The following is a 27,191-nucleotide window of genomic DNA, read 5'->3' as shown; positions in this document are numbered from 1 at the left end:
AGAGACAGGGTCTCACAAGTTGCTGAGGCTGGCTTTGAACTCGTGATCCTCCTGTCTCAGCCTCCAAAGCCACTGGGATTATAGGCACGTGCCACCATGCCCTGATGCATTTTATCTTATTGGGAGTTTTTATTTGGGAGGAAATGCTCCATCTTGTCTTTGGGTGAAGCCTCTCTTCTCTGTCAAAAGCCACCTGCTCCCTGTAGGCCATCATGTCCTGTTACTTCCAAAGCAGTTAAACGGGTGGTTCTTAACCTTTCTGAGACCACAGATCTCATTGAGAAGCTGATAAACATCATGGCACCACACCATTTGTACCCTATTAAATTTTATACCAAAAGTCATATTTATGAACTCGTTTGGGTAAAGAGCCATTGTGCTTATTATTTTCTCAAAAGGTTCTCAAAAATTTAAGCCCAATTGATGCAAGACAGGCTAAGATTATTCCTAATTTAGTTAGCTATGAGATATTTGATCTTTGCATGGGACCAAGTGTAACCAAATTAAGATGTTCTTAGTAATTGGAAGATAGGAACAGATTTCTGTGAGAGTTGATTAGTACCTAATATGTGGGCTAAGATTGTGTGTTGGGTAGAGGCAGGGTGAAATCTTTTATCATCACTCACTCTATTACTTAGGTTGGTTAAAATAGGTATCTTTAGATAATAGATGAAGGGAGAGGGAAATGAAAGCTATGACCCCATCCAAAATACACATTCTGACAACGCAAAAATTTGCATAAAGTTTCAAGGGGTTAATTAATACCTCCGGAGGGCCATTCATAGACTCCTAAGTTTAAAAATCAGAACTGAGATGGATATAGGGTTTTATTCTTGGTCACTCAAGGATAGGTCTTACCTAAAACCATATAATTTCTACTATGCCTCAATTAGATGCCTCTTAATCTGCTGTGGCTTTTGTTTCTCTAGGAGATGACGGAAAATGGAAGTCACCAGTTGATAGTGAAGGCAAGATTCAACTTTAAGCAGACTAATGAAGATGAGCTGTCAGTCTGTAAAGGGGACATCATTTATGTCACTCGAGTTGAAGAAGGAGGCTGGTGGGAAGGCACATTAAATGGGAGAACAGGCTGGTTCCCTAGTAATTATGTCCGAGAAATTAAATCCAGTGGTAAGTGAGACCTTTAACTGTCTTTTTGAATATGACTTTTGTGTTTTCTTATTGAAATTTTCTTATTGAAAATCTTGTAGTTTTAATTGGTTAACAGAAACTGTTTATACTTACATGTGTAGTCAAAAATAAGACTAGAACAGAACTGGGAAAAATCTGTGGTTAGATATTTTGAAACAAAGTTGTATTTAGATTACATCAAGGCAACAGAAAGCTAAAAAAGCAAAGGAATTCAAAGCTTAGACAACTGTTCCACCTTAACTATGTCCCTTTCTGTCTACTAATTCAGGCCCCTGTAATATAGTACATAGTCCTTCCTGCTACTCTGAGTCTCCATGGCAGAATACAATAATAAAGGAGGCCAAGTGCTGACTTCCTTTTTTAGCCCTAAGTAGACCTAAGACTACATGCCTCAAAGATGTGTTTGAGAGATAACAATCATAGGGTTGTAGGAAGTTGTCTGGCTGCTTTATTAACATTATTGTCTTTAACCTATTGTATATTCTTAAGAAAGAAGGGAAACTCTACTTATATTTCAAAAACCAAACTAAAACAAAACCAAACCAAACTAATTCCAATACTCTGATACATAAAAGTATGTTACAACACAGACTTCACTTTCTAATAATATCTACCCAAGGGCTCCTTTAAGTTAATAGCTCTTTGTGTGTTATCTCTTCTGTAGGTATCTTCATTGCTTTTTTTTGGGGGGGGGCTGGGAATTGAACACAGGTGCAATCTATTACTGAGCTACATTCCCAGACCTTTTTCATTTTTTGAGATGGGGTTTCACTAAGTTGCCTATGGCCTTGCCAAGTTGCTGAGCCTGGCCTCCAGTTTACAATCTCCGTCTCAGCCTCCCAAGCTGCTGGGATTACAGATGTACACAATTACACCTAGCTTCATTGCTTTCTTAATGCCTCCAAATTGCTACTTTTAATTAATAAAATTATAGATTCACTGTAAATAAAATGAAACATTATGGAAATATAGTGTAGACAATAAAAGTTCCTTTTCTCTTTACCCCTCCTCCTAGATAACCATTGTTAGAAGCTTCTCCCAAAAGCATTTAAGATAAAATTTAGTTTGCACACTTTCTGTGTTTGGATAAAAAGGGGCATATCCTTTAATGGAATATGTTTACTACCAGATTTGTAATTATTTTTGTGGTGCATAGACTTCTCAACATTTTTCCCCAATACTGGGGATGGAACCCAGCTCATGCATGCTAGGCAAGCAATCTATCACTGAATCACATCCCCAGCCTCCAGTATTTTTAATTATTGGGAATTGAGATGTTTCAGTTAAGCCTTGAAGTATTTTCACAGGCCTTGCCTGGAATTTCCTTGGTTCTAATGATTTTTACAGCTGATATTTACCCATGGCTACATCTTTCCATTGATATAATCTGCTTGTTAGGACTCCTAAAACATTTTCCAGATTTACTCTGACGTTTTTTCCTTGATTAAGTGTCATCATCTGCAGAACCAAAAGGATCAGGCCTTGTTGCCTGGTCTGGAAATTCCAAGCATTGTTGAGGGGACATGGGAAGTGCATAGCATGTCCTCACTTTGATGGCTTTCATAATGGTGTCCCCTATTATGATACCTTTTGTAGCAGTCTGGTCACTCCTTTGTGGACTGCCCCAGACTGTTAGTTCTGGTGTCCAACCCTTTCCCTTCAATTTTTTTCTATATGCTCTTTGATTTGGGACTCATATGGTAAATTCTGACTCTGAGTCAAGCACCTAGGTAATCCCTAGAAATAGCTAAACCAGATGTTAAGGATAGGAGACAGGAGGCCTGCTAGTCAGAGATGGCCTAGGATTAGAAGTTTATGAAACAGCATCTCTCATTAGCTCAGTACAATAGTTTCCTAATTGGTGTCCTTGGTCCTGTTCTTGTCACTTCTGTAATGTGATCTAAATTCAGGAGCCAGAGTGATTCTTTCAAAACTTAACTTGAGTCACAACTCCTCATCTCAAAAAGGATAAAGGCCGCGCTGGGGATGTGGCTCAAGTGGTAGCACGCTCACTTGGCATGCGTGTGGCCCGGATTCGATCCTCAGCACCACATACAAACAAAGATGTTGTGTCCGCTGAAAACTAAAAAATAAATAAATATTAAAAAATTAAAAAAAAAAGATAAAGGCCAAAGTCATCACAATAGCCTAGAAGTCCTTCAGGATCCTGCCTCTTTTCTGACCTCTGACCCATCACTCATTCCATTCTAGCTATACTGGCCTCTTGCCTGCCTGTGCCAGACAGACTTCTGTCTCCTGTATGGTCCTTCTATGTGGACCATCTTCCTCAGATGTCAACATGGTTGCTTCCCTCACCTCCTTCTGCTCTGCTTACTTTCTGCTTCACAGTAGAGACTCCTGGTCACACAGGAGAAAATCAAACCCTGTCCCCACTGCCTCTATGCCCCTCTCCTGCTTGCTTGCTTTCTTTCTTTCTTTCTTTCTTTCTTTCTTTCTTTCTTTCTTTCTTTGTCATTTCTCTCCATCTAACATGCTATATTACTGCTTATTTAATTTACTCTCTAAATCTCACCATTTAAATGTAGACACCACAAGAGCAGGGATATTCTTTTCTATTTTGCTTGTGCTCAGTAAATATTTATAAAATGAATGAATATCATATGGTATGTAATGAAATTCATTGTTTTCATTGAGTATCTCTTGGGTACTCAGGGCATCTAGAACAATCTATTCCTCATGGATCTGCCCCTTAGGACCTTCTTTTTTTTTTTAAAGAGAGAGTGATAGAGGGAGAGAGAGAGAGAGAGAGAGAGAGAATTTTTTAATATTTATTTTCTAGTTCTCGGCGGACACAACATCTTTGTTGGTATGTGGTGCTGAGGATCGAACCCGGGCCGCACGCATGCCAGGCGAGCGCGCTACCGCTTGAGCCACATCCCCAGCCCCCCCTTAGGACCTTCTGATAGTCAAGATAAGTGCGTGTACAACTAACAGGTTAGGCTAGAGTAAGTGACAGAGAGATCTAAATAAGATCCTGGTGGAGCAGAAAGACACAATTTAATTATCAATGACATACATGGGTCTAAGAACTTGAACTGGGTCTTAAAAGATGGAAGAAGATAGAAGGTTAGGGGAAGATAGTAAGTTAAAGCACAAAAGTAGGAAAGCATGGTATATGGGTGGCAGAGTGATTTGGGTTTAAATTAGGTACATAAAGAGTATGAGTGAGGTCTTGAGCTAGAACTGCATGAAGAGGGTGCCAATGTAAAGTTTTAAGCAGAGGATAGCATGTGGTTTGAGAAGATATTTCTGGTGGTAGGAAGATCTTTTTGTTGGGGGCTGAATTTCAGGAATGCCAGCAAAGGCTATTGCTGAGGTCCAGGCAGTCTAGATAGTGGTATAGACTAATCTTGGTGATAGTAGGAAGGAAGAGAAGTGGATGGATAACAGTACATGTTGTTGAAACAATTAAAAACTTGCCAGTGATTAATTATGAGGACCAGGGAAGAGGTGAGGATAATTCTACATCTAGGGGTTCAGCTTGATGGTGGGTTCTTTAGGGCATGCACTATAACCCACCCAGCCATCCAGTAAAGATGTATTTCCCATGATTAGGATATTAATTCTGTCCTGGGCACGGGTAGAGTAGAGAAGGATAAAACATGACTCTTGCCCTCATGGTACCTAAGGCTAGGTACTCAGGGCATCTATAACAATCTATTCCTCATAGACTCTGCCCCTTAAAACTTTTTGATAGTCAAGATAAGTGCATGCACAACTAACAGGATAGGCTAGAGTAAGTGACATAAACAGAGATCTAAATAAGAGGAAGCTATTAGAATATAGTATGGTAAGTTCAGTGATAGAGCTACTACAAGGTTCTATAGAAAGTGGCAAGGAAAAGAGGGGCATCTAATCATCCTGATAGGGAGGTCAAGGGGAACTTATTGATCTTTATGCACCTTTCTGTCTCCATAACACAGGGCTTTAAACATAAGACATGCTTTATCCATACTTATTATAGTTGGATATGGTTTGAACATGTCCCCTAAAAGTTCATGTGTTTGAAACTTGGCCCCTAGTGTGGCAGTGTTAAGATGTTGTGGAACTTTTAGAAGTTGGGCCTAGTAAGCAATGATTACTCACCAGGGGCATCACACTTGGAAGAGACTAATGTAGTCCTTGAAGAATGCCAGTTAGTTTCTGTGTGAATGGGTTGTTATAAAAAGAGTAAATCTGGACCCTGAACATTTCTGGCTTTCTGCCTCACTAAGTGATCTCCCCTTCTGTACATGACTGATTTCCTTTCCATTTCTCTGCTATATTGTGACCTAGCCAAAGGAGCCCTGACTAGAGGCCAAACAGGTGAGGCCACTCAATCTGGAACTTTTGACCTCTAAAACTTCAAGATAAACAAACCTATTTTATTTATAAGGTACCCAGCTTCAAGTATGTTGTTACAGCAACAGAAAACAAACTAATATAGTGCTGAATTCAGTTAGTGGAGAAAATAGGAGGAGGTTGTTGGTCGTGTTGGTGGTGGTGATGGGTGGTGGTGGTGGTGTGTGTGTGTGTTGGGGGTTAGTGATGATTGATACTGAAGATGATGGATTGTTTGAGAGTTGCTGAGTGAAATTGTAGCAAGTCATAGTTCCAAATATTTCCAGCAAACAGTGTGGATAGGGACATGGGAGGGAGATTAAGAACTAGAGATGAAACAAACAAATGACAGTATAAGGTTATAGGCAATGAAGTGTAAAATATATTGCAGATCAAAACTCTGAGGCTGAAAGTGCATTAAGGATGGAAGTGATAGGGCTTGAGCTGAATGCTGAAAGACAGACAGGCTGTGGACAGGCCCAGAATAAGGGGAGGGACAATCCAAGTCATAATAATTGGTTGGTAAAAAAGACACCATGAAGGTTCTCTGGTAGAACAGAGCAGAGGGAGCTTGGGGGATAGTACAATAGATTAACATAGTATAATGAAAATTTCTTGTTGGGAAAGTTAGATGAGCAATAAATCTTTGCTGACCTGAATTCTTTTTCAACCCAACTCTTTGCCACTTCTACAAAATAGTAAGCCAAAATCTATCTAGGATACTGCAGAGGGACATTATGAATTCTAATGCTTGTTTTTTCCTGTTTAGTCTAGAAAATATTGTCATTTTTTATTCTTTCCATAAACTCTGTTCTGTAACTTAGGAAAGAAGATTTGTCTTGTAGGAGGTTGGAAAATAGTGATTCTTAGATGAAATGCATATTTCAGGGAAACAAAAGCTTCAATTTAAAAATTTAAACCCCACTGCCATACAAACTATTGGGCCATTTATGAAGTTGAATTAGGAATATAACTGAAGAACTTCAGTGGTCTCCATGTGATTACTATTGGGTCCAATGTGTGATACTGGGGTTGCTTGGATAGTCAGCAATTGAGACAAATTCATACATATAGCTTGACAGTACACAAATTTTTGTAATGTCTTAAAAGTTAAGCAAAGCAAGTCCAGAGCCATATAATCCTCACCCTGTAGAGTGCTGTTACACCATTGCACTCTGTGATGTAGTAAATTTTCCCTTGGCATTGTAAGTTTCATATTCCACTGTAGCTCTTGTCTGTAGATAACTATGGCCAAAGCCCTAGGGACAGCTTTGTTCTGCTCTTTGAGAGAAGACTGATTTCAAGGGGTGTATAACATAAAGAACAGCCCACCTAATACTATAGAAACTTAAGAAATAGAATATTTGAGCATAATACTCAAATATGCTTTCAGCATGAGCTTGAGGCTGAAGATAGGGTGTGTCTTTATGACCATGATTATAAAAACATCTCACCAAAGGGCTGGAGATGTAGCTGAGGGCATAGTACTTGTTGAACATGGTGAAAGCCCTGGGTTCATCCCCAGCACTACAAAAACAAACAAACAAACAAGAACAAAGATACAAACCTCTCAGCAAAAATGATGGAACCTGGACACTGATGACATCAATAAGCCATTGTTACCAGTTATTCTTGCCTATCTCTAAATTTCTTATTATGTGAGGAAAAACCCCTATTTTAGCAGAAATATATTTTTCAAAGATCTTATTTATAAAAGTATATGTATTGAAAACTCAGTCATTATATAAGCCATAGAAGGGCCTTTACTCCTTTGTTTCATTTGAGTCAGATACATTGTAAATAAGAAAATTAGTCATTTATACAATTTCCTGTTCTTTTTAAAAAAGGTGTGGTAATCTATAAACTAATATGTTATTAATACAACAAAGAAATTTCTGCCAGTGCATGTATAACATCATAAATTATATCTTTTTTATTTTTGTCTTTGTTCTGTTACCTAGAAAGGCAAAGGGTTTTGTTAGGACTTTGCATTAAAAATTTTCCTGGAAAAAATTTTCCATGCCAGGAAAGCATTGAGACAAGTATGATTAGAGGAGATATTTTGAACAAATTCTATTTTCTCCTTCTAATTCTGTTAAGGGATCATTAAATCCTTCTAAAACATTAGTAGGCAAGTATAGATACCAATTCAGGGGATTATTAGGTACATGGTTAATTAAATTTGTATTAAAGCAGATTAAGAAATAATTCTTCCTGCTCATTATAAAACAAGGTTAGGGTTGAGCTTTATATTTCAACTTTCTGTTTTAATCCCTCAGGTGTATCACATAGATGCCCCATGTCCACAAAAACTGTTTATCACTATATTTCTTTTAGTTCTATCACCATCAACAAATACTAAGAATCTGGACATTAGCAAAAAAGAGGAAAGAATCAAAAGTGAATATTTCTTTACACTGACTGATTATTTTTCACTGATTGAATTAAATTGACCAATTTTTGTTCTTTTTAATTACAGATGACAGTAGAATGTATTTTGACATATCATACATATATGGAGTAAAACTTCCCATTCTTGTGGTCATACATGACATGGAGTTACACTGGTCATGTATTCATATATGAACAGAGGAAAGTTATGTCTGATTCATTCTACGGTCTTTCCTAATCCCATTCCCCTTCCCTTCCCTTCATTCCCCCTTGTCTAATCCAATGAACTTCTATTCTCCTCTCCTCCACTTTTTTGTGTGTTACTATCTGCATATTAGAGAAAACATTTGGCTTTTGGTTTTTTGGGATTGGCTTATTTCACTTAGCATGATAGTCTCTAGTTCCATCCATTTACCAGCAAATGCCAGAATTTCATTTCATTGTTCTTTCTGGCTGAATAATATTCTAGTGTGTGTGTGTGTGTGTGTGTGTGTGTGTGTGTGTGTGTGTATAATAAAGAAAATATGGTGTGTGTGTGTGTGTGTATAATAAAGAAAATATGGTGTGTGTGTGTGTGTGTGTGTGTGTGTGTAATAAAGAAAATATGGTGTGTGACATACACACACACCATATTTTATTATACACACACACACACCATATTTTCTTTATTCATTCATTTGTTGAAGGACACCTAGATTAGTTCCATAGCTTGACTATTGTGAATTGAACTGCTGTGAATATTGATGTGGCTGTGTCACTGTAGTATGCTGATTTTAAGTCCTTTGGGTATATACTGAGCAGTGGGATAACTGAGTCAAATGGTGATTTCATTCCAGTTTTTTCTGAGGAATCTCCATACTGCTTTCCATAGTGGTTGCACCAATTTGCAGTCCCACCAGCAATGTACGAGTTGACCTTTACTCCCACACCCTCATCAACATTTATTGTTACTTGTATTTTTGGTAATTGCCGTTCGGACTGAAGTGAAATGAAATCTCAGTGTAGTTTTAATTTGCATTTCTCTAATTGTTAGAGATGTTGAATATTTTCATATATTTGTTCCCTGATTTTTTTTTTTCTGTGAAATGTCTGTTCAGTTCCTTTGGCCATTTATTGATTGGGTTATTTATTTTTGGTGTTAAGTTTCTGAGTTCGTTACATATCCTAGAGATTTAATGCTCTATCTGAGGTGCAGGTGGCAAAGATTTTCTTCCATTCTGTAGGCTCTCTCTTCACATTCTTAATTGTTTCCTTTGTTGTGAAGAAGCTTTTTAGTTTGATAACTCCCACTTGTTGATTCTTCATTTTACTTCTTTGTGCTTTAGGAGTCTTGTTGAGAAATTCGGTTCCTAAGCTGACATGATAAAGATTTGGGCTTACTTTTTCTTCTAGTAGGCACAGGGTCTCTTGTTTTATTCTTAAGTCCTTGATCCACTTTCAGTTGAGTTTTGTGCATGGTGAGAGATAGGGGTCTATTTCATTTTGTTACATATGGATTTCCAGTTTTCCCAGTACCATTTGTTGAAGAGGCTTTTCTCCTATGAATGTTTATGGCCTCTTTGTCTAGTATGAGATGACTGTATTTATGTAGGTTTGTCTCTGTGTTTTCTATTCTGTACCCTTGTTGATCAATCTTTTTATTGCCTTAGAAACACCATCAAATATTTATGTTTTCATGTTAGTTCTGATTAAGTCACTTTAAACTACCCCTAGGGACTGAACTTGTCTCTTCTCAACCTCCACATATTTATTCCTTCTTTGCATGTTGCTGAGCATGGATTTCAGAGAGAACTTCACACGGTAGGTGAGAGTAGTGAAAGGGGGGTGGGGAACAAAGGAAGTACAAAAAGGCCTTAAACTGTCACTGAGGTCATAGTGCTGGTGTTTTTTTCTCTTTGCATCCCCCTCTTGAATTTTTTCATGAAGCCATTTATTTGCAAGAGCTGTGTTATTTTAGATTTCCCAAGTTTGTCCTTCCAAATTAGTCTTCCTTCTGTTCCTTGTGTTGATCCCTCTTCCTAGAGCAAGCCTGCAGAGAGAACTAGAAGTTCAGCATGATGCTGAATGAAGAGTGGTGAGAACATACATCCTTGTCATGTTCCTAATCCCAGAGAAAGCATTCAGTATTCAGTCATTCACTGTTTTATAAAATGCTGGCTGAAGAAGGTTTTTTGTAGATGCCCTTTGTTGAGTTGAAGAAGTTTCTCTTTATTCTTTTTTTTTTTTGGAGTTTGTTTTTCTTAAATGGGTGTTGAATTTTGTCAAGTGCTTTTTATGCATTGATTGATAATTATTATGTAATTTTTATTTTTAGACTTCTAAGGTCACAGGTTATATTGATTCTATTTTTTTTTTTTTTTTTGGTACTGGGGATTGAACTCAGGGCTGCTTAACCACTGAGCCACATCCCTATCCCTTTTTACTTTTTATTTTGAGACAGGATCTCACTAAGTTGCTTCAGGCCTTGCTAGGTTGCTGAAGCTGGCTTTGAACTTCACGATCTTCCTGCCTCAGCCTATGGAGCTGTTGGAATTACAGGCATGCACCACTGTGCCCAGCCTCTTTGATTGTTTTGAATATTTAACCAATCTTGCATCCATAGGATGAATCCTCTGGTTTATAATTTTTAATACATTGTGGAACTCTATCTGCTAATATTTTGTTAAGTTTTTTATCCTTTTTTCTTTTGTATTTTATACTTGAGGGATGCTGGTCTGAAGTTTTTTTTTTTTTCTTTCTTTCCTTTTTTGTACTGTCTTTGGGTTTGTTTCAGTCTAATAGAGACCTTCTCAAAAATGATTTTAGGGGCTGGGGCTGGGGCTCAGTGGTAGAGTGCTTGCCTAGCATGTGTGAGGCACTGGGTTCAATCCTCAGCACCACATATAAATAAGTAAAATAAAGGTCCATTGAAAATTTTAAAAAATTAAAAAATGATTTCAGAAGTGATCTCTTTATTATTTTCCACAAGAGATTTTATATAATTGATTTTGATTTTTCCTTAAACATTTTTTAAAATTTTTTTATTGGTTGTTCAAAACATTACATAGTTCTTGATATATCATATTTCACACTTTGATTCAAGTGGGTTATGAACTCCCATTTTTACCCTGTATACAGATTGCAGAATCACATCAGTTACACTTCCACTGATTTACATATTGACATACTCATGTCTGTTGTATTCTGCTGCCTTTCCTATCCTATACTATCCCCCCTCCCCTCCCCTCCCCTCCCCTCTTCTCTCTCTACCCCCTCTACTGTAATTCATTTCTCCCCCTTGTATTATTTTTCCCTTTCCCCTCACTTCCTCTTATATGTAATTTTGTATAACCCTGAGGGTCTCCTTCCATTTCCAAGCAATTTCCCTTCTCTCTCCCTTTCCCTCCCACCTCTCATCCCTGTTTAATGTTAGTCATCTTCTCATGCTCTTCTTCCCTACTCTGTTCTTAGTTACTCTCCTTATATCAAAGAAGACATTTGGCATTTGTTTTTTAGGGATTGGCTAGCTTCACTTAGCATAATCTGCTCTAATGCCATCCATTTCCCTCCAAATTCTATAATTTTGTCATTTTTTAATGCAGAGTAATACTCCATTGTGTATAAATGCCACATTGTTTTATCCATTCATCTATTGAAGGGCATCTAGGTTGGTTCCACAGTCTAGCTATTGTGAATTGTGCTGCTATGAACATCGATGTAGCAGTGTCCCTGTAGCATGCTCTTTTTAGGTCTTTAGGGAATAGACCCAGAAGGGGAATAGCTGGGTCAAATGGTGGTTCCATTCCAAGAAATCTCCATACTGCTTTCCAAATTGGCTGCACCAATTTGCAGTCCCACCAACAATGTACAAGTGTACCCTTTTCCCCACATTCATTTTGCATCACATTCACACACTGAGAATCTCCAAGACAGTCACTTCTTTCTTTTCAGTTTGTTTCTCCTCTATCCTACTTTTACATAGTTAACATTTTCTTTCAGTTGCATTACACATTCCTGTGGCCTTTCCTCTCCTCTTCTGTGTCTTGGCAGGTGCTCTATTATGTTTACCCTTCCTTTTGGCCTTGCTTCTGAAAGGTGACCACATCTTGCTGGTATTTCTAGGTTTCATTTTTTATTAAGACTGCTTTAAATAATAATTGCACAAGACAACTCTGAGTTCTAATTAGAACCATTATAGCTACATTGTAGAAATCTTGCCTAATAAAAAACCCAAATAATTTGATAGTTGCCAATTTTGAACACATCTAAGTGTGCAAGACCATAGTGTACTGGAAAGGCATGGTGATACCCCACTAGGGTTTAGGTCCTGGCTATATTGCTTACAATCTAAAGAATAGCCAGAGTGACTCTTCATTGCTTAGGTCTATTCCAATGAAGCCTTATAAGGTCACTAAGTGGATTGAAGGTAGATCTTGAAGTAGCATCAAGTTTTCAGAAACTGGTCATATCTACTGTCATCCCAGGGGAGTAACAAGTTGGCATTCATTGCTGTGTTTTTGACTTATTACCACCTTGCCCAGCTTAGCTGAGTTGGAAGACTTCAGTGTTCCATGTACACACCTGCCTTGAGTATTGTCATTTTTGCAACTGTGTTTTAGGAATGCTCCCTGCCTAGAAATCTCCTTGCTTTCTTCTGTACTTCTCTGAATTCTAGCCACTCTCCAGGGCTAAATCAAGTAATCCCTGACCAGAGAGATCTTCTCTGGCAATCACAGATTAAACTGATGGACACTCTGAACTCTAGTAGCATTTTCTGCCTATGCCATTGAGCTGTTTGTTTGTTTGGGAATCATTGGTTTGGGAACACAAGGTCTTGTCAAGACATTCCTGGGCTTCAGTCTTGGCTCTGCCATTTCTTAGCTGCATGACCTTAGGCAGGTGACTTTGCTTCCCTGAATCTTGATGGGCTCCTCTGTAAAATGAAAAATCATCTCTGCCTGTCCCAGTTATTATAAAGATCAGATAAAATGTCTTAAAAGCTATTAAGTGCCAACTAAATACTGTGGGGTTTTAATACAATAATAGTTAAAAATCAAGGTTAAATGAGAAAATATTCATGATGTAATGATGTAATAAGAGAATTGCAGCACTATAGGTAAAGTAAGAAAGATCCATGTGTGTTTAAGTGTGTGTTCACAAACATGTACATTGAAAGAATAGAAGACACTCTTCAAAATGTTACTCTGAGTAATGGTTAGTTCTGGGTGATGGGATGATCACTGTTTTTCTCTGTATTTTGAATTCTTAAGGATGGGACTAGAATAGATTTATAAATTTAAAATATTATTTAAAAAAGAAAAAGTCTGATGGTATGTTGTTATTTTATTATTTATATTCCACCATATTTTGGAAAGGCTTTAAAGTAGCATATAATATAGTAAGATAAAACTGAAATGTAAGACAAAAAGAAACAAAAGAGAAAACACAGATAGGGAGATGATATGTAGTGACACTTTTAAATATTTGGTATTAACTATCTTGTGCTTTTTTAAAGAATGTTTTCGTCAGTCATAAATTAATAGGTAAGATTAACTTTGTAAAATAAAGGCAACATTTTACAATATAATGTAATCAAATTAAAATGATGTACAAAAATGACTGGGGCTGTGGCTCAGTGGTAAAGCACTTGCCTAGCATGGGTAAGGCACTGGTGTTCCATCTTCAGCACCACATAAAAATAAATAAATAAAAATAAGGGTATTGTATCCACCAGAACTAAAAAAAAAATTAAGAAATTAAGAAATGGTGTACAAAAGAATTTTCTGGTAGTTTTGAGTGAGTTAAAAATTCTAGTTTTTTTTTTTTTTTGCATCACTATTCTCATTACACATATACAGCACAATTTTTCATATCTCTGGTTGTATATAAAGTATGTTGACACTAATTCATGTCTTCATACATGTACTTTGGATAATGATGTCTCTGGTTATTTTATTGTTGGGACAGTAAACATCTCCAACAAGGCACGGTTGCTATTGCTTATATTATATTATACTCATAATATGCAAGTTACAAATATACATTTGATTAATGTTGAGTTTTCATGTCTTTTTTTTTCTCCTTGGTACTGGGGATTGAACTCAGGGCAATCAACCACTGAGCCACATCCCCAGCACTATTTTGTATTTTATTTAGAGACAGGGTCTCACTCCATTGCTTAGCACCTCACCATTGCTGAACCCGTGATCCTCCTGCCTCAGCCTCCCATGCTGCTGGGATTACAGGCATGCACCACCATATCTGGCTCATATCTTTTTTTTTGTTTGTTTGTTTAAGAGAGAGAGAGAGAGAGAGAGAGAGAGAGAGAGAGAGAGAGAGAGAGAGGATTTTTTAATATTTATTTTTTAGTTTTCGGTGGACACAACATCTTTATTTTACTTGTATGTGGTGATGAGGATTGAACCCAGCGCCCTGCGCATGCCAGGTGAGTGCGTTACTGCTTGAGCCACATTCCCAGCCCTCATATCTATTTTTAATAAGTTTAATGGAGAGGCAAACTAGAGTAATGAAATTCAAATTGGGAGTGACATTCTTGCCCAAACTCTGCCATTAATTATGCTTAACTCCTTGGCTTATTCCACCTTGCAAGTTGAATGGCTTAAACTGTTTATAGTTTAGTAAAGTTGTAGTTTTATTTATTTAGGAATGTATATTTCCCTTAGTATTTCCACTAATAATAATTATAGTATGTTAGTTGATCTATGTTATTTCGCTGAGTTGTTGGATATTAACATAATTTAAATATTTTTTTTTCACAGAGAGACCTCTCTCCCCCAAGGCTGTCAAAGGATTTGAAACTGCTCCACTTACCAAGAATTATTATACTGTGGTGAGTGTTCAGATGATGAGCAAAAATTTTCTTGACTCTGTATGGAAACTTTCTACTTGTCAAACCATTGATGTTTTCAGGTGACACAAAAGAAAAACTGGATAAAGTTGTATCGTAAGGTTCCAGTGCCATTTGCATTACCACATTGCTCTTCTACTTGTAGGACTCTTACGGATGTCTGGAAGTTCTACATACATGGTACTAAACAATTCAAGGGTAGCACAAAGAGTGAGGCCTGTTAAATACCAGTGAGAGAGAAATTGGTTCATACATAAGCATTATGGAGAAATTCAGCAGTTAGACAAAGTCTTTCCAGATATCAAGAAGGTGATTTCCCAAGTTTCTCTATTGCTGTACGTTTTAAGTGATTATGTTCTGTAAATTTTACTTTAGAATCAATCAATCCATTATATCCTCTGGAATATTATCAACTCTATTCTTGAGGAGAGCCCTAAGGAAGACTACTCTTTGGCACAGAGGGAAGAATGAAACAGCTCTGGCTTGAACACAGATATATCAAACTTTATTAGCTATAAATAGGGCATGTGCAATACTCAAAATAAGTTCCTGTTTGAAAAGAAATCACATCATTCTCCTTAATCTACTCTCTGCTTGCCTTCATGCCTCCTTTTCCGACTTGGCTCAGTCACTAATGAAAAGGCCAAGTCATCATCACTCTAAGTTGCCCTGTCTGGTTGCCTCCCTCCAACCTCTGCTGAAACACAGCTTCAGTTTTTACCCAGTGTTTTCTGTGAATTTGTACTGCATGCTCATTTCATTTTGTACATGGAAAAGAAGTTTTTAATCATCTCTATATAGGTATGTGAATGTCATTTGGTTTCCAAAAATTGAATTTCACTCTTCAGTGGATTTGTTCCATACTGGTGACATAAGCAGTAGGTAATGAGAAAACTTAAGACAGGAACTTTATAGGTAACATGGACAATAATCATAAGGAAACTATTTTGTCAATATTTTTTTTCTCTAAAATTTCTGAGGAAAAAATGTATGACTCAGCAGAGCTGGGTTCCTTCATCCCTTTCTTCCTGATCACTTTTTTACTGGTCCAGGTGACCTCTAATAATTTAATTTTTAAGGAAAGCAGACAGTTGAGTGATAGATGAAAATGTTACCATAGCTTCTTCTCTGGAGATCTGGAGCATACTATAAGTCTGCTTGCAATTTCTTTGTCTGCTGGTTCCACCAGTTCAAACTGTTGTTAGGGGTCTGGGGTATAGCTCAGTGGTAGAGTGTTTGCCTAGCATGCACAAGGCCCTGGATTTTATCACCAGCACTGAGAAAAAAAATGTAGGGATTACCTGACAGATTACCTGGCAGATTAACTTCTGTGGTTTTTATGGGCTTTATGTAAATCCTATACATATATTTTATAGTAACTACAGTTTATATAATCTACCTCTTATTGGAAAACATGTGCATTGTTTCTATTGTACTATAAACAATTTTGCAGTGAACATCTTATATATACAACTTTATCAAAGCATATCAAGATATGTAGGGTAAATTCTTAGAAGGCAAATTGTTTGTTTGAAAGATATATATGTTCTTAAAACTTATTGATGGATATTGTCTCAAATCGCAAGCTTAATGAAGAAAATAGAAAGTCTTGGCCAATTCATACTGACTTATGAAGGAAATAGAGAACTTTCGCATTAATATTGTTAAATTATTGACTAGAGGCCAGTTGGTCATGTTGTAACTATATATAGATGTGAAGGGATTTTAGTTGGTGTTGTTTTACAATTTACATTTCTTTGGCTTTGAGTGTTTATACACATTTTTAGTGGTGCTTAACTCAACATAAGTTCTCAGTGTTGTGATTGCCTTCCTTATTTGAATTGAATGCCTGAAACAAATTTTAAAAATACTGTCCCATCAAAGCTGGGCACAGTGGTGCATGCCTGTAATCTTAGCGGCTCAGGAGGCTGAGGCAGGAGGATAGCACGTTCCAAGCTAACTTCAGTAAAACCAAGGTGCTAAGCATTTCAGTGAGACACTGTCTCTAAATAAAATACAAAATGGGGCTGGGGAGGTGGCTCAAGAGGTTGAGTTCCCCTGAGTTCAATCCCCAGTACCCCCCACCAAATACTATCTCATCTATAGGATTTGGAGAAGTGGCAAGTCACATTCACCACATGAAAGATGTCTCCATCTGATCTTATATTAACTCTTCTTCCCACTAAGAGTCATTAATTGTGTAGCTTTCCTGTTGCTAGATCTATAAAACTACAAGTGACTGATTTTTACTCAATTTCAAAAACAACTTTTCTGATTATTTGACCTATTACATAAAAAAATGTTATTAAATATCAGACAGTACAGGGGAAGTCTAAAGAAGAAAATAGATACACCTGTAGTCCCCACCACTTAAAAATGATCAGTATTAACATGTGAGTGAATCTCATGTCAAACTTTTTATGAAAGGCATATGTTATATGCATATATATGTATATATATACATATATATATATATAGTGGGATACATGTGTGTATATGGTATATGTCTGTATCTTTTTAAAAATAAAAATAGGTACTATGTGTTCTTCATTATTTCCCCTTCAAGGAGATTTTTCTATCCCCACACTCCCCTAGTACTTATCTCTGACCAGACCCATTATTATTTATTTATTTTAGATATACATGACAGTAGAATGTATTTTGACATATCATACATACATGGAGTATAACTTCCCATTCCTGTGGTTGTACATGATATGGAGTTTCACTGATTGTGTGTTCACATATGAACATAGGAAAGTTATGTCTGATTTTATTCTACTGTCTTTCCCATTCCCAGCCCCACTTCCTTCCCTTCATTCAGACCCATTTTTGTGTTCTTACATTTGAAGAATTTTTGCTAGTCCAAGCTCCCTTTATACTTCTATGTATTGTCAAATTCTCCAAAGGGCGGGGGATGGAGAGAGAGACAGAGAGACAGAGAAAAAGAGAGAGAGAGGAGGAAATATGAGTAGGGAGATTTCCTATAAGAAATTGGCTCATGTGTCTATGGAGGCTGAGAAATCCCATGACCTGCTGTCTGCAAGCCGGAGAGCCAGGAGAGCCAGTACTACAATTCAGTCTTGAGTCTTAAGGTCTGATATGACCAGACAGCTGACAGTGTGAGTTTCATTTTAAGGACAAGAAAAGACCAATGTTCCAGTTCAAATAGTTTGGTAGAGAACAAGTTTTCCCTTCCTCTACCTTTGTGTTCTATGTAGGCCTTCAGTGGATTGGATGATGGCCACCTACATTGGGGAGGCAATCTTATCCCAGAAACCTCCTTAAAGGCATACCCAGAAATAATGTTTAGCTAAATACTATATCTGGGCACCCCAGGATCCAGTCAAGTTGACATGTAAAATTAGCCATGAATTTCTGTAAACTTGGGCAGGGTAGAGAGTTCTTGGAATTTGAAAATGAACAGTTTTCTCCCCAATTTTCAAATTTCCAGGGAATTGTTAGCTGATTTCAGCCCCACTTAAACCTTGATGCAATTCTGGTGTCATATCAATTTTGAAATGTTAAGAAGTTCTTCATTGTAACCAAGATGGAGTTAGGCACCCATCTTAGACCCATACCTGCAATGGGACATGTTTAATGTGTATAATTGAGGCTTTTCTACCAGAAGCCTGTTGTTTTGAATGGGAACTTAGCATCCATTAAGAATGTGGCACTGCAGAGGAAGACTTAGCTGCACCTGACCTTGGTTTCTTCATTGTCCTCAAACTTTTCTGCCATATGTTATACTTTTCTTATCATTGAAAAAAATTCATTTTCTTATTTATATATTTTTTTTCTAATAGTCTTCATATTGGCTTTCTTTGCCCATTGAAACTTGATGTTATGTGCCAGGAAGGATTAAAAAGCAAAGAACAGGAGCCAGGTGTGGTGATCCCAGTTGCTTGGGAGGCTGAAATAGGAGGATTGTGAGTTTAAAGCCAGCCTCAGCAAAAGTGAGGCACTAAGCAACTCAGTGAGACCCTGTCTAATAAAATACAAAATAGAGCTGGGGATGTGGCTCAGTGCTCAAGTGCCCTTGAGTTAAATCCCCAATACCAAAAGAAAAAAAAAAGCAAAGAACAGAAAAAGGAATCTATGCAGCCTAATTGCTAGACTGTACATAGGCCTTAGCACCCATAGTCTCATTTAGGAAGGTAGGACTGACATGATAGCTTTAGCCACAGAACAGAGAATGATGTCATAAGATGGGTATCTCAAAATGTGGTTGGGGATGTTTTCCATTAGAAGCGCCCAGGAAGCTTGGTATAACTACACACAGATGGGCCCATAGATGACTTGCTACATTAGAATCTCTGGACATAAATCCCATGAATTGGATTTTTAAGCAACTTACCCTGTTTCACAACCCCCTTCCCTCCCCACAGGTGATTTTGGTGCTTACTTAAAGTAAAATATGAGAATCAGTAGGGGAAAGGGAATGGAGGAGGTAGTATTCAAGATGTGTCTAAGAAGAAAATCAGAGCTTATATAAGCAGAGAAAAACTGAAAAGGAATTCAGACAGGAAGAACTATATGAGCAAAGTTCACCAGGCAAGAATGTATATGCCTGCAATTCATCCCTGTAGGTCATAGAGTTGACCATACTCTCTTCTTCCCCCATCAAAATGTCCCTTGGAACTATTGCAGCACACTGTAACAAAGCTGTCTTTTGTGGTATCACAAAGGCTATATGCACAGTTTTCAACTTTGGGAATGAGCTTCTATCTGTAGAGTGAGATATGCTATCTCTGTACATTCAAGTAAGATCCAGTATTATTTATTTTGTTCTGACTTTCTTCCATTTTATATAACTTACAGTTGATGCCTAAAGGGCATGTCTCACAGAACCGACATGCAGTAGGAAAGGTGGGAGGAAGTCTGTGGCATTTAAAATAAAATATCCTAGGAAGCCTCCTGTAACTCTTGCTCTAGCCTCCTACCTGCCTACCCTCATTTTCTCTCCCATCTCTCCACCCACTTGCTCCCACCCTGAATTTTCTCTACCTTTCTAGTGCTTATCCACTCTTTTTATTCTGCTAGTCTAAATGACCTTACACAGCTCTCCATTAATTTTATTTTCTATATCCTCTGTTATGGTTTGGATTTGGACTGTTGCCCAAAGGCTCGTGTGTTGAAGGCTTGGTCTCCAGTGCAGTGATGTTTAGAAATAGGGATTTGGGGAAGTGATTGGATCATGAAGACTTTGATTTCATCAAGTGGATTAATCCACTGATGGATTTATAATTTGAATGGATGTTTGGAGGTGCTGGAAACTATAGGAGATAGGACATGGTTGAAAGCAGTGATTCCCTGGAGGCTTGCCCTTAGGGACTATATCTTATTCCTGGCCATTTCCTCTCTCTTTTGCTTCCTGGCCACCATGAGGTGAGCAGCTCTGCTCCATCACACCCTCTCTGCCATGATGTTCTGCCTCACCACAGGCCCATAGCAACGGAGACAGGTGAGCATGGACTGAAATCTCTGAAACTGTGAGTCAAAATAAATCTTTCCTCCTCTAGGTTCTTTTTTTTTCCAGGTATTTTATCACAATGACCAAAATCTGACTCACATCCCCTATTTTTTTTAACCTATCCTCTTCCTGTCTTATTCCTCCATATATCTCTTCCATCTAAATGCTGCAGGTAGAGGAAGTAACAAAATTTTGTGGAGTTGGTGAGTCTGTCTCCAGATACTGAAGGATAGTGCTGCATGTTTTGTGAAAGCTGATGACCTGGTGGTGTAAAATGAATCCCTACTCTTGAAGGTAGACAGATAGTTCCACTGGTATAGAAATCAAATATGACCCCAATACAGCAATATATTGCCTTTTGCAGTCACAAAGTACTTTACCAATATTAACTCATTCTTAGGGGCATCGTAATTATCTCAAAGTAAAACAACATTGTTTTACTTTGATTTCAGGTCTCATGAGACTATTATATTCTTCCTTTATCATGGGACATGTCTCAAAATATATTTTCAGACATGGTTTGTGCATTTTAAACCCTTAAAACAATTTCTTTATACTTATATGACTCCTTCCTTTTAGAAACCATAGTTATAGAGATGAACTGACTCTACAGCCTTTCCAGGAAATGTAGGAAATTTATTTTACTGGAAAATCAATAGCTGAGAATGGACATACAAAAGGCTTCCACCTCTTTTCTGTGGCTTCTCACCACCTGATTTCTTCTCGATTCAGGCAAAAGTTAGTTGAGCAACATGATGGGCAAAGGCAGTGTCTGGGCAGTCTATTTTAGTTAAGTTTGAATGGATTTTGTCTCGATCAAATTGTACTTCTCTGAAGTTGGTTGGTCTGCCAAACTCCTTGCCTTCTGACTCACCACTGAGACCTTCTGTTGGGAAACACACAGCCTTTTCTGTCTGCTTCCCTTCTTATCCTTTCATATTACATGCCCTGTGGCCTGAAAAATAACCAGTCTCAGAAGTTCATCAGTCAGTCTTTTGAGATTGAAGAAAGCAATAAATGTCCAAGTGAATTTGGGAAAGAATCTCAAGCATCCACCCTGATGGGCATTTCTGCTAATCAAAACATGGCAAGGACAGTTCTATTTAATATACTACCATCTATATATAGTTTGGGAGACATAATTGGTGACAAAACTTATTAACTACCTTTGTCCCTTTAGTTTTATGAAGCCAGCATCTTGCCACCCTCAAAACTTGCAGTAATGTGAGTTTAATGTATATTTCTGTTTAGCTTTCTAGATTTCACTGAAAGGCAGCAGGAAGTATCTGTCTGTCTCCCTTGCCTTTGTCTTTTGTTTGTCCCATCCCAGTGGTTCCAGTAGAGATGGCACTCCTAGAATACATGCTGCCCCACCTAACAAATGAACCCTTGGGAGCAGAACAGTTGGCACCTTTCTTGAAAAATCTTAGCAATTTCATGTAAAAGAGTCCCAGATGCTAGGACTTAAAAAATGAAATTATAAAGCTATTTCATTATGGGAGATGGAGGTTGCATTGCATCAATCATGGAGTTAAAGGAATGTTTAGTTTTTTCAAAATCAAATTTTATGATGAAAATATCTTTATTTTTCTCCCCCCTCCTTCCTTCTCTCCCTCTGTCCTTCCCTTCCTTCCTTCCTTCCTTCCTTCCTTTCTTCCTTCCTTCCTTCCTTCCTTCCTTCCTTCCTGTGGGTGGTACTAGAGATTGAACCCAGGTGTACTCTACCACAGAGTTACACCTTCAGCCCTTTTTATTTTTTATTGAAACAGGGCCTTGCTAAGTTACTGAAACTGGCCTGGAACCTTTGATCCTCCTGCCTCAGTCTCCAGAGTTGCTGGGATTATAGGTGTACACCATCACACCTGGCATATCCATAATTTTTCTTTTTTTTTTAAAGAGAGAGTGAGAGAGGGAGAGAGAATTTTAATATTTATTTTTTAGTTATCGGTGGACACAACATCTTTGTTTGTATGTGGTGCTGGGGATTGAACCCGGGCCGCACGCATGCCAGGCGAGCGCGCTACCGCTTGAGCCACATCCCCAGCCCCTATCCATAATTTTTCTAATTTAAGAATTTCCTCCAGCAGAACACATGCCTAGCATGTACAAGGCCCTAGGTTCGATCCTCAGCACTGCAAAAACTAAAATAATTTAAGAAAGAAAGAAGAAAAAATTCCCTTCAGGCATTGAGTGTTCTATTTTGTTTTTCTTTATTTCAATAGACTCTATAATTCATGTGGTGTGATTGTTATAGACAACAGTGCTTGAAGGGAGAGTGAAGGAGATGGCTTATTACCAGACACAGTCATTTTAGAAAAACATATGGACAAAAATATGATGAGAAGATTTAATTCCCCCTTGAAAATAAGAAGGAAGGCATGACACCATCATTTTTGACTCCCAATACAAACACTATAGACGACCAAATAATTTTTTTTAAATAAAGCCATCTGTATGTGAGTCTTGCCCCCTCCTTTTCTTGTAAGAATATAGTACTGTTGAATTCTAGGACAGTTCTATCCATTTCTTTTTTAAAATTATTTTTTTAGTTGTAGCTGGACACAATAACTCTATGTTGTTTATTTGATCTAACCCAGTGCCCCACACATGCTAAGAAAGCGCCCTATCACTGAGCCACAACCTCAGCCCCAGTTCTATCCATTTCTATGAATAAGAAAATGAATATTAGGGCTGAACATGAGTATAAGTGGTTGTTTTTGAAGTACTGCAATAAACAGCAGCTGAGCTGGGCAGAGAGCTATGAAGATGGGCAAACTTGAACTTCAGACATCACACAACACTGGGAAAGGACTTGGAATCAGAGAAGAACCAGAATTTTTATTAATAGATGGAAAATCAGTGCTTTGAGTGTTTGTTTGTTTGTTTGTTTTTGATAATGGCTTCATTGAGATATCATTCACATACCATAAAATTCAACATTTTAAGAGTACCACTCACTGTTTTTATTATATTCACAGAGATGTACAATGAAGAACACTATCTCAGTTAATTTTATAACATTGTCATTACTCCAAGAGGAAACCTATTAGCAATCCCCAATTTCCCCATCCTGACAGCTTTTTGTCTATTTTCTGTCTCTCTGGATTTTGCCTTTTCTGGAAGCTTCATATAAATGGAATTATATAATATGTAGTATTTTATGTATGGCTTCGTAGCATAATTATTTTCAAGTTTCATCCATATTGTAGCATATATTAGTATTTCTTTATATTTTATGGATGAATGATATTCTGTTGCATGGATGTACCATGGTTTGTTTATCCATTTATCAGCTGATGAACCTTTGTGTTGCTTCCAATTTGGAGTTATTATTACTCATGCTGCTATGAACATTTGTGTGCGATTGTTTTTTGGTGGGGCATATGTTTTCATTTCTTTAGGAGTAGAATTGCTGGGTTATATGGTAACTCTTTGTTTGACTTTTTGATTTTAATGGTCAAATTGTTTTCCTGGTAGCTGGACTGTTTTACATTCTTACAAGCAATGTACATAGGTTCCAGCTTCCCCACATCCTCACCAACACTTTCTATTGTCTGTTTTTAAAGTTTTATTACACCACCCTAGTAAGTGCAAAGTAGTATCTGATTGTGGTTTTGATTACAATTTTTCTAACATTTAATGATGTTGAGTATACTTAATGGCCATTTGTAAATCTTTGGAGAAATGTCTATTCATATCCTTTGCCAACCTCTAATTGATTATTTTTGGTTTTTTTGGCTATAAGAGTTCTATATATATTCTAGATACTAGACTTTTAACATAGATATGATTTGAAAATATTTCTTCCATTCTGTAAGTTTTCTTTTTACTTTCTTGAAAAATTTTCAATTTTCATGGATTCCAATTTACCTATTTTTTTCTTTTGTTGCTAATCCTTTTGGTATTGTCCAACAATCTGTTGCCAAATGCAAGCTCATGAAGATTTCCTCCTCTGTTTAAGACTTTTGTAGATTTAACTTTTTTTTTTGAGATACTAAGGATTGAACTCAGAAGCACTCTACCACAGAGCTACATCCCCAACCATTTTTGTTTGGTGTTTTGAGACAGGGTCTAAGTAAGTTGCCCAGGTTGGCCTCAAACTTGCTATCTTCCTGAATTAGCCTTCTGAGTAACTGGGATTATAAATGTGCACCACTGTGCCTGGCTATAGATTTAACTTTTAAATCTAATTGAATTTTATATATATATAAATGATGTGAGGTAGGGATGCAAATTCTTTATTTTACATTTGGATATCCTGTTTTCCAAGCACCATTCGTTAAAAACATGGTTCTTTTCCCATTGAGTGGTTTTTATATCCTTGTCAAAAATCAATTGACCATAGATGTTTGGTTTCATTTCTAGAATTGCAATTGTTCTCTATTGATCTATAGATCTACCTTTATGTCAGTACTACACAATCTTTTAAAAACTATTTTATCTTTAGATTGACAGATAAACAGTATTTATCATGTACAACATGAAGCTTTGAAGTACATGTACATTGTGGAATGACTATATCCAGCTAATTAACATATGTATTACCTAACATAATTTGGTGAGAACACTTAAACATCTACTCTCTTAACATTTTCCAAAAAAACCTTATGTTGTTATTAGCTGTAGTAATCATATTGTGCCATAAATCTCTTGAACTTATTCCTTCTATCTAATAGGAATTCCACACTCTTTGATCACCATCACCTTAACTCTTCTCCTACAACTGTCCCAGCCCCTGGCAACCACCAGGGGGTTCAACTAGACTCCACATATAAGGAGATGATGCAGTTATTAGTTTTTCTGTGCCAGGCTTAGTCCACTTAATATGATGTCCTCCAGGTTCTTCCATGTCATCACAAATGGCAAGATTTCCTCTTTTTAAAGGATGGAACAGAAATGGATGACATTAGAGCTGATTATGCTAAGTGAAGTTAGCCAATTCCCCCCCCCCCAAAAAAAAAAAAAACGAATGCAGAATGTGTTCTCTGATATAAGGGGGGTGATTCAAAATGGGGTAGGGAGGAAGAGCATGAGAAGAAAATTACCTCTAGATAGGGAAGAGAGGTGGGAGGGAAAGGGAGGGAGAGGGGAATTGCACAGAAGATGGAAGGAGACCCTCATCGTTATACAGAATACATATATGATGATGTGAGGGGGAAAAAAGGAAATGTGTCACATTAGATTGGGTAGGGAGAAGTGATGGGAGGGGAGGGGAGGGGAAGGGGAGATAGGAAGGGCAGCAGAATAAAATAGACACTAGTATTGCTGTAAGTATATACGTGACTGCATGACCAATGTGATTCTGCAACCTGTACACTCAGAAAAATGAGAAATTATACCCCATGTGATTCAAATGTATGAACTGTCAAGATCATTGTACTGTCGTGTGTAACTAATTAAAACAAATAAAAGATTAAAAAAATAAAGGATGGAACAGTATTATATTGTGCATATATACCACATTTTCTTTATCCACTAAATAATCTCTGATGGATATTTAGGTTGATTCTATTTCTTGATTATACCAGGTAATGTTACAATAAATGTGGGAATACAGATATATCTTCAACATACTGATTTCATTTATATACGCATTGATGGATTGCATGCTAGTTCTATTTTTAGGGTTTTTTTGTTGTTTAATATCCATTTTTTAAAATAACAGCTATGCTAATTTACATACCCACCAGCCGTGTACAGAGATTCCTTTTTCTCTACATCCTTGCTAACACTTTTTTTTTGTGTGTGTGTGGTTCGGGGGATCAAACTCCAGGGTCTCATGCATCCTACACAAATCCTCTACCACTGAGCTACATCCCCAGCCCAATATTTTATCTTTTTGACAATAACTTTCCTAATAGGTGTGAGGTGATATCCTTGTGGTTTTGATTTGGGTTTCCCTGATAATTAGTGATGTTAAGTATTTTTTAAAATATACCTGTTGGTGATTTGTATATATTATTTTCAGAATGTCTGTCCAGACTATTTGCCATTTTAAAATAAAATTGTTTTCTTGCTGTTGAGTTATTTGAGTTCCTTATGTATTTTGGATATTAACCCCTTATCAGATGTATAGTTTGCAAATATTTTCTCCTATTCTGTGGGTAATTCTCTTTATTCTGTGATCTTTTGCTGTATGCAAGCTTTTTAGTTTGATTTTTTTTTGCTCTTCTTTCTTGTGCTTTTGTGGTGTTGTATAAAAATATCATCATCCAGACCAATGGAATGGATGAGATTCCCCCGTTTTCTTCTAGTAGTTTAACATTTAGTCTTACATGTAAGTCTTTTATCTTTTTTTTGTGTGTGGTACTGGGAGTTGAACCCAGAGACAATATATCACTGAGCGATATCCCCAGCCATTTATGCTTTTATTTTATTTATTTATTATATATTAAGAACCCAGGGGTGCTTAACCACTGAGCCACATCCCAAGCCGCCACCCACACCTTTTTTAAATATTTGGGTCTCACTAAGTTGCTTAGGACCTTGCTGAGTTGCTGAGGCTGGCTTTCAACTTGTGATTCTCCTGCCTCAGTCTCCCAAGCCACTGAGATTACAGGTGTGCACCACTGCACCAGCTTTTTATTTTTAAGTTGATTTTTGTATATGGCATAAAACCACAATCTGTTTTCATTCTTCTGCATGTGGGTATTCAGTCTTCTCAACATCATTTATTAACGAAACCATACTTTTGCCATGTGTGTTCTTAGAACCTTTGTAAAAAAATCCATTGGCTATAAATGTGTGATTTATTTCTGAATTGTTATTTCTGTTCCATTGGCCTGTGTGTTTGTGTTTATGTCAGTATTATGCTGTTTTTATTACTATGGCTTTGTAGTGTATTTTGAATTCAGATATTGTGATGCCACCAGCTTTGTTCTTTTTGGTTAGGATTGCTTTATCTATTCAGGGTTGGTTTTTTTTTTTTTTTTAGTTCCATATGAAGTAGAATTGTTTTCTTTATTTCTGTAAAGAACAATATTTTTT

General features: G+C 37.2%; 1 protein-coding gene across 5 annotated transcripts in view; it reads left to right on the top strand.

The window, feature by feature from the left end:
- ARHGEF6 (Rac/Cdc42 guanine nucleotide exchange factor 6) overlaps positions 1-27,191 on the top strand; it is a 115,386-nt gene that overhangs the window by 31,681 nt on the left and 56,514 nt on the right. For all 5 annotated transcript variants that reach the window (XM_081276678.1, XM_081276680.1, XM_081276679.1 and 2 more), the window contains 2 exons: positions 930-1,131; positions 14,643-14,713. In XM_081276678.1, the coding sequence (XP_081132804.1) occupies positions 930-1,131; positions 14,643-14,713 (273 nt within the window). The remainder of the gene's footprint in view (positions 1-929; positions 1,132-14,642; positions 14,714-27,191) is intronic.

The sequence above is a fragment of the Spermophilus citellus genome (assembly GCF_964194105.1).
Source record: "Spermophilus citellus genome assembly, chromosome: X".
Classification (NCBI taxonomy): domain Eukaryota; kingdom Metazoa; phylum Chordata; class Mammalia; order Rodentia; family Sciuridae; genus Spermophilus; species Spermophilus citellus.
Note: the sequence above shows the minus strand (reverse complement) of the source record. Positions and strands in the feature narration are given on the sequence as shown.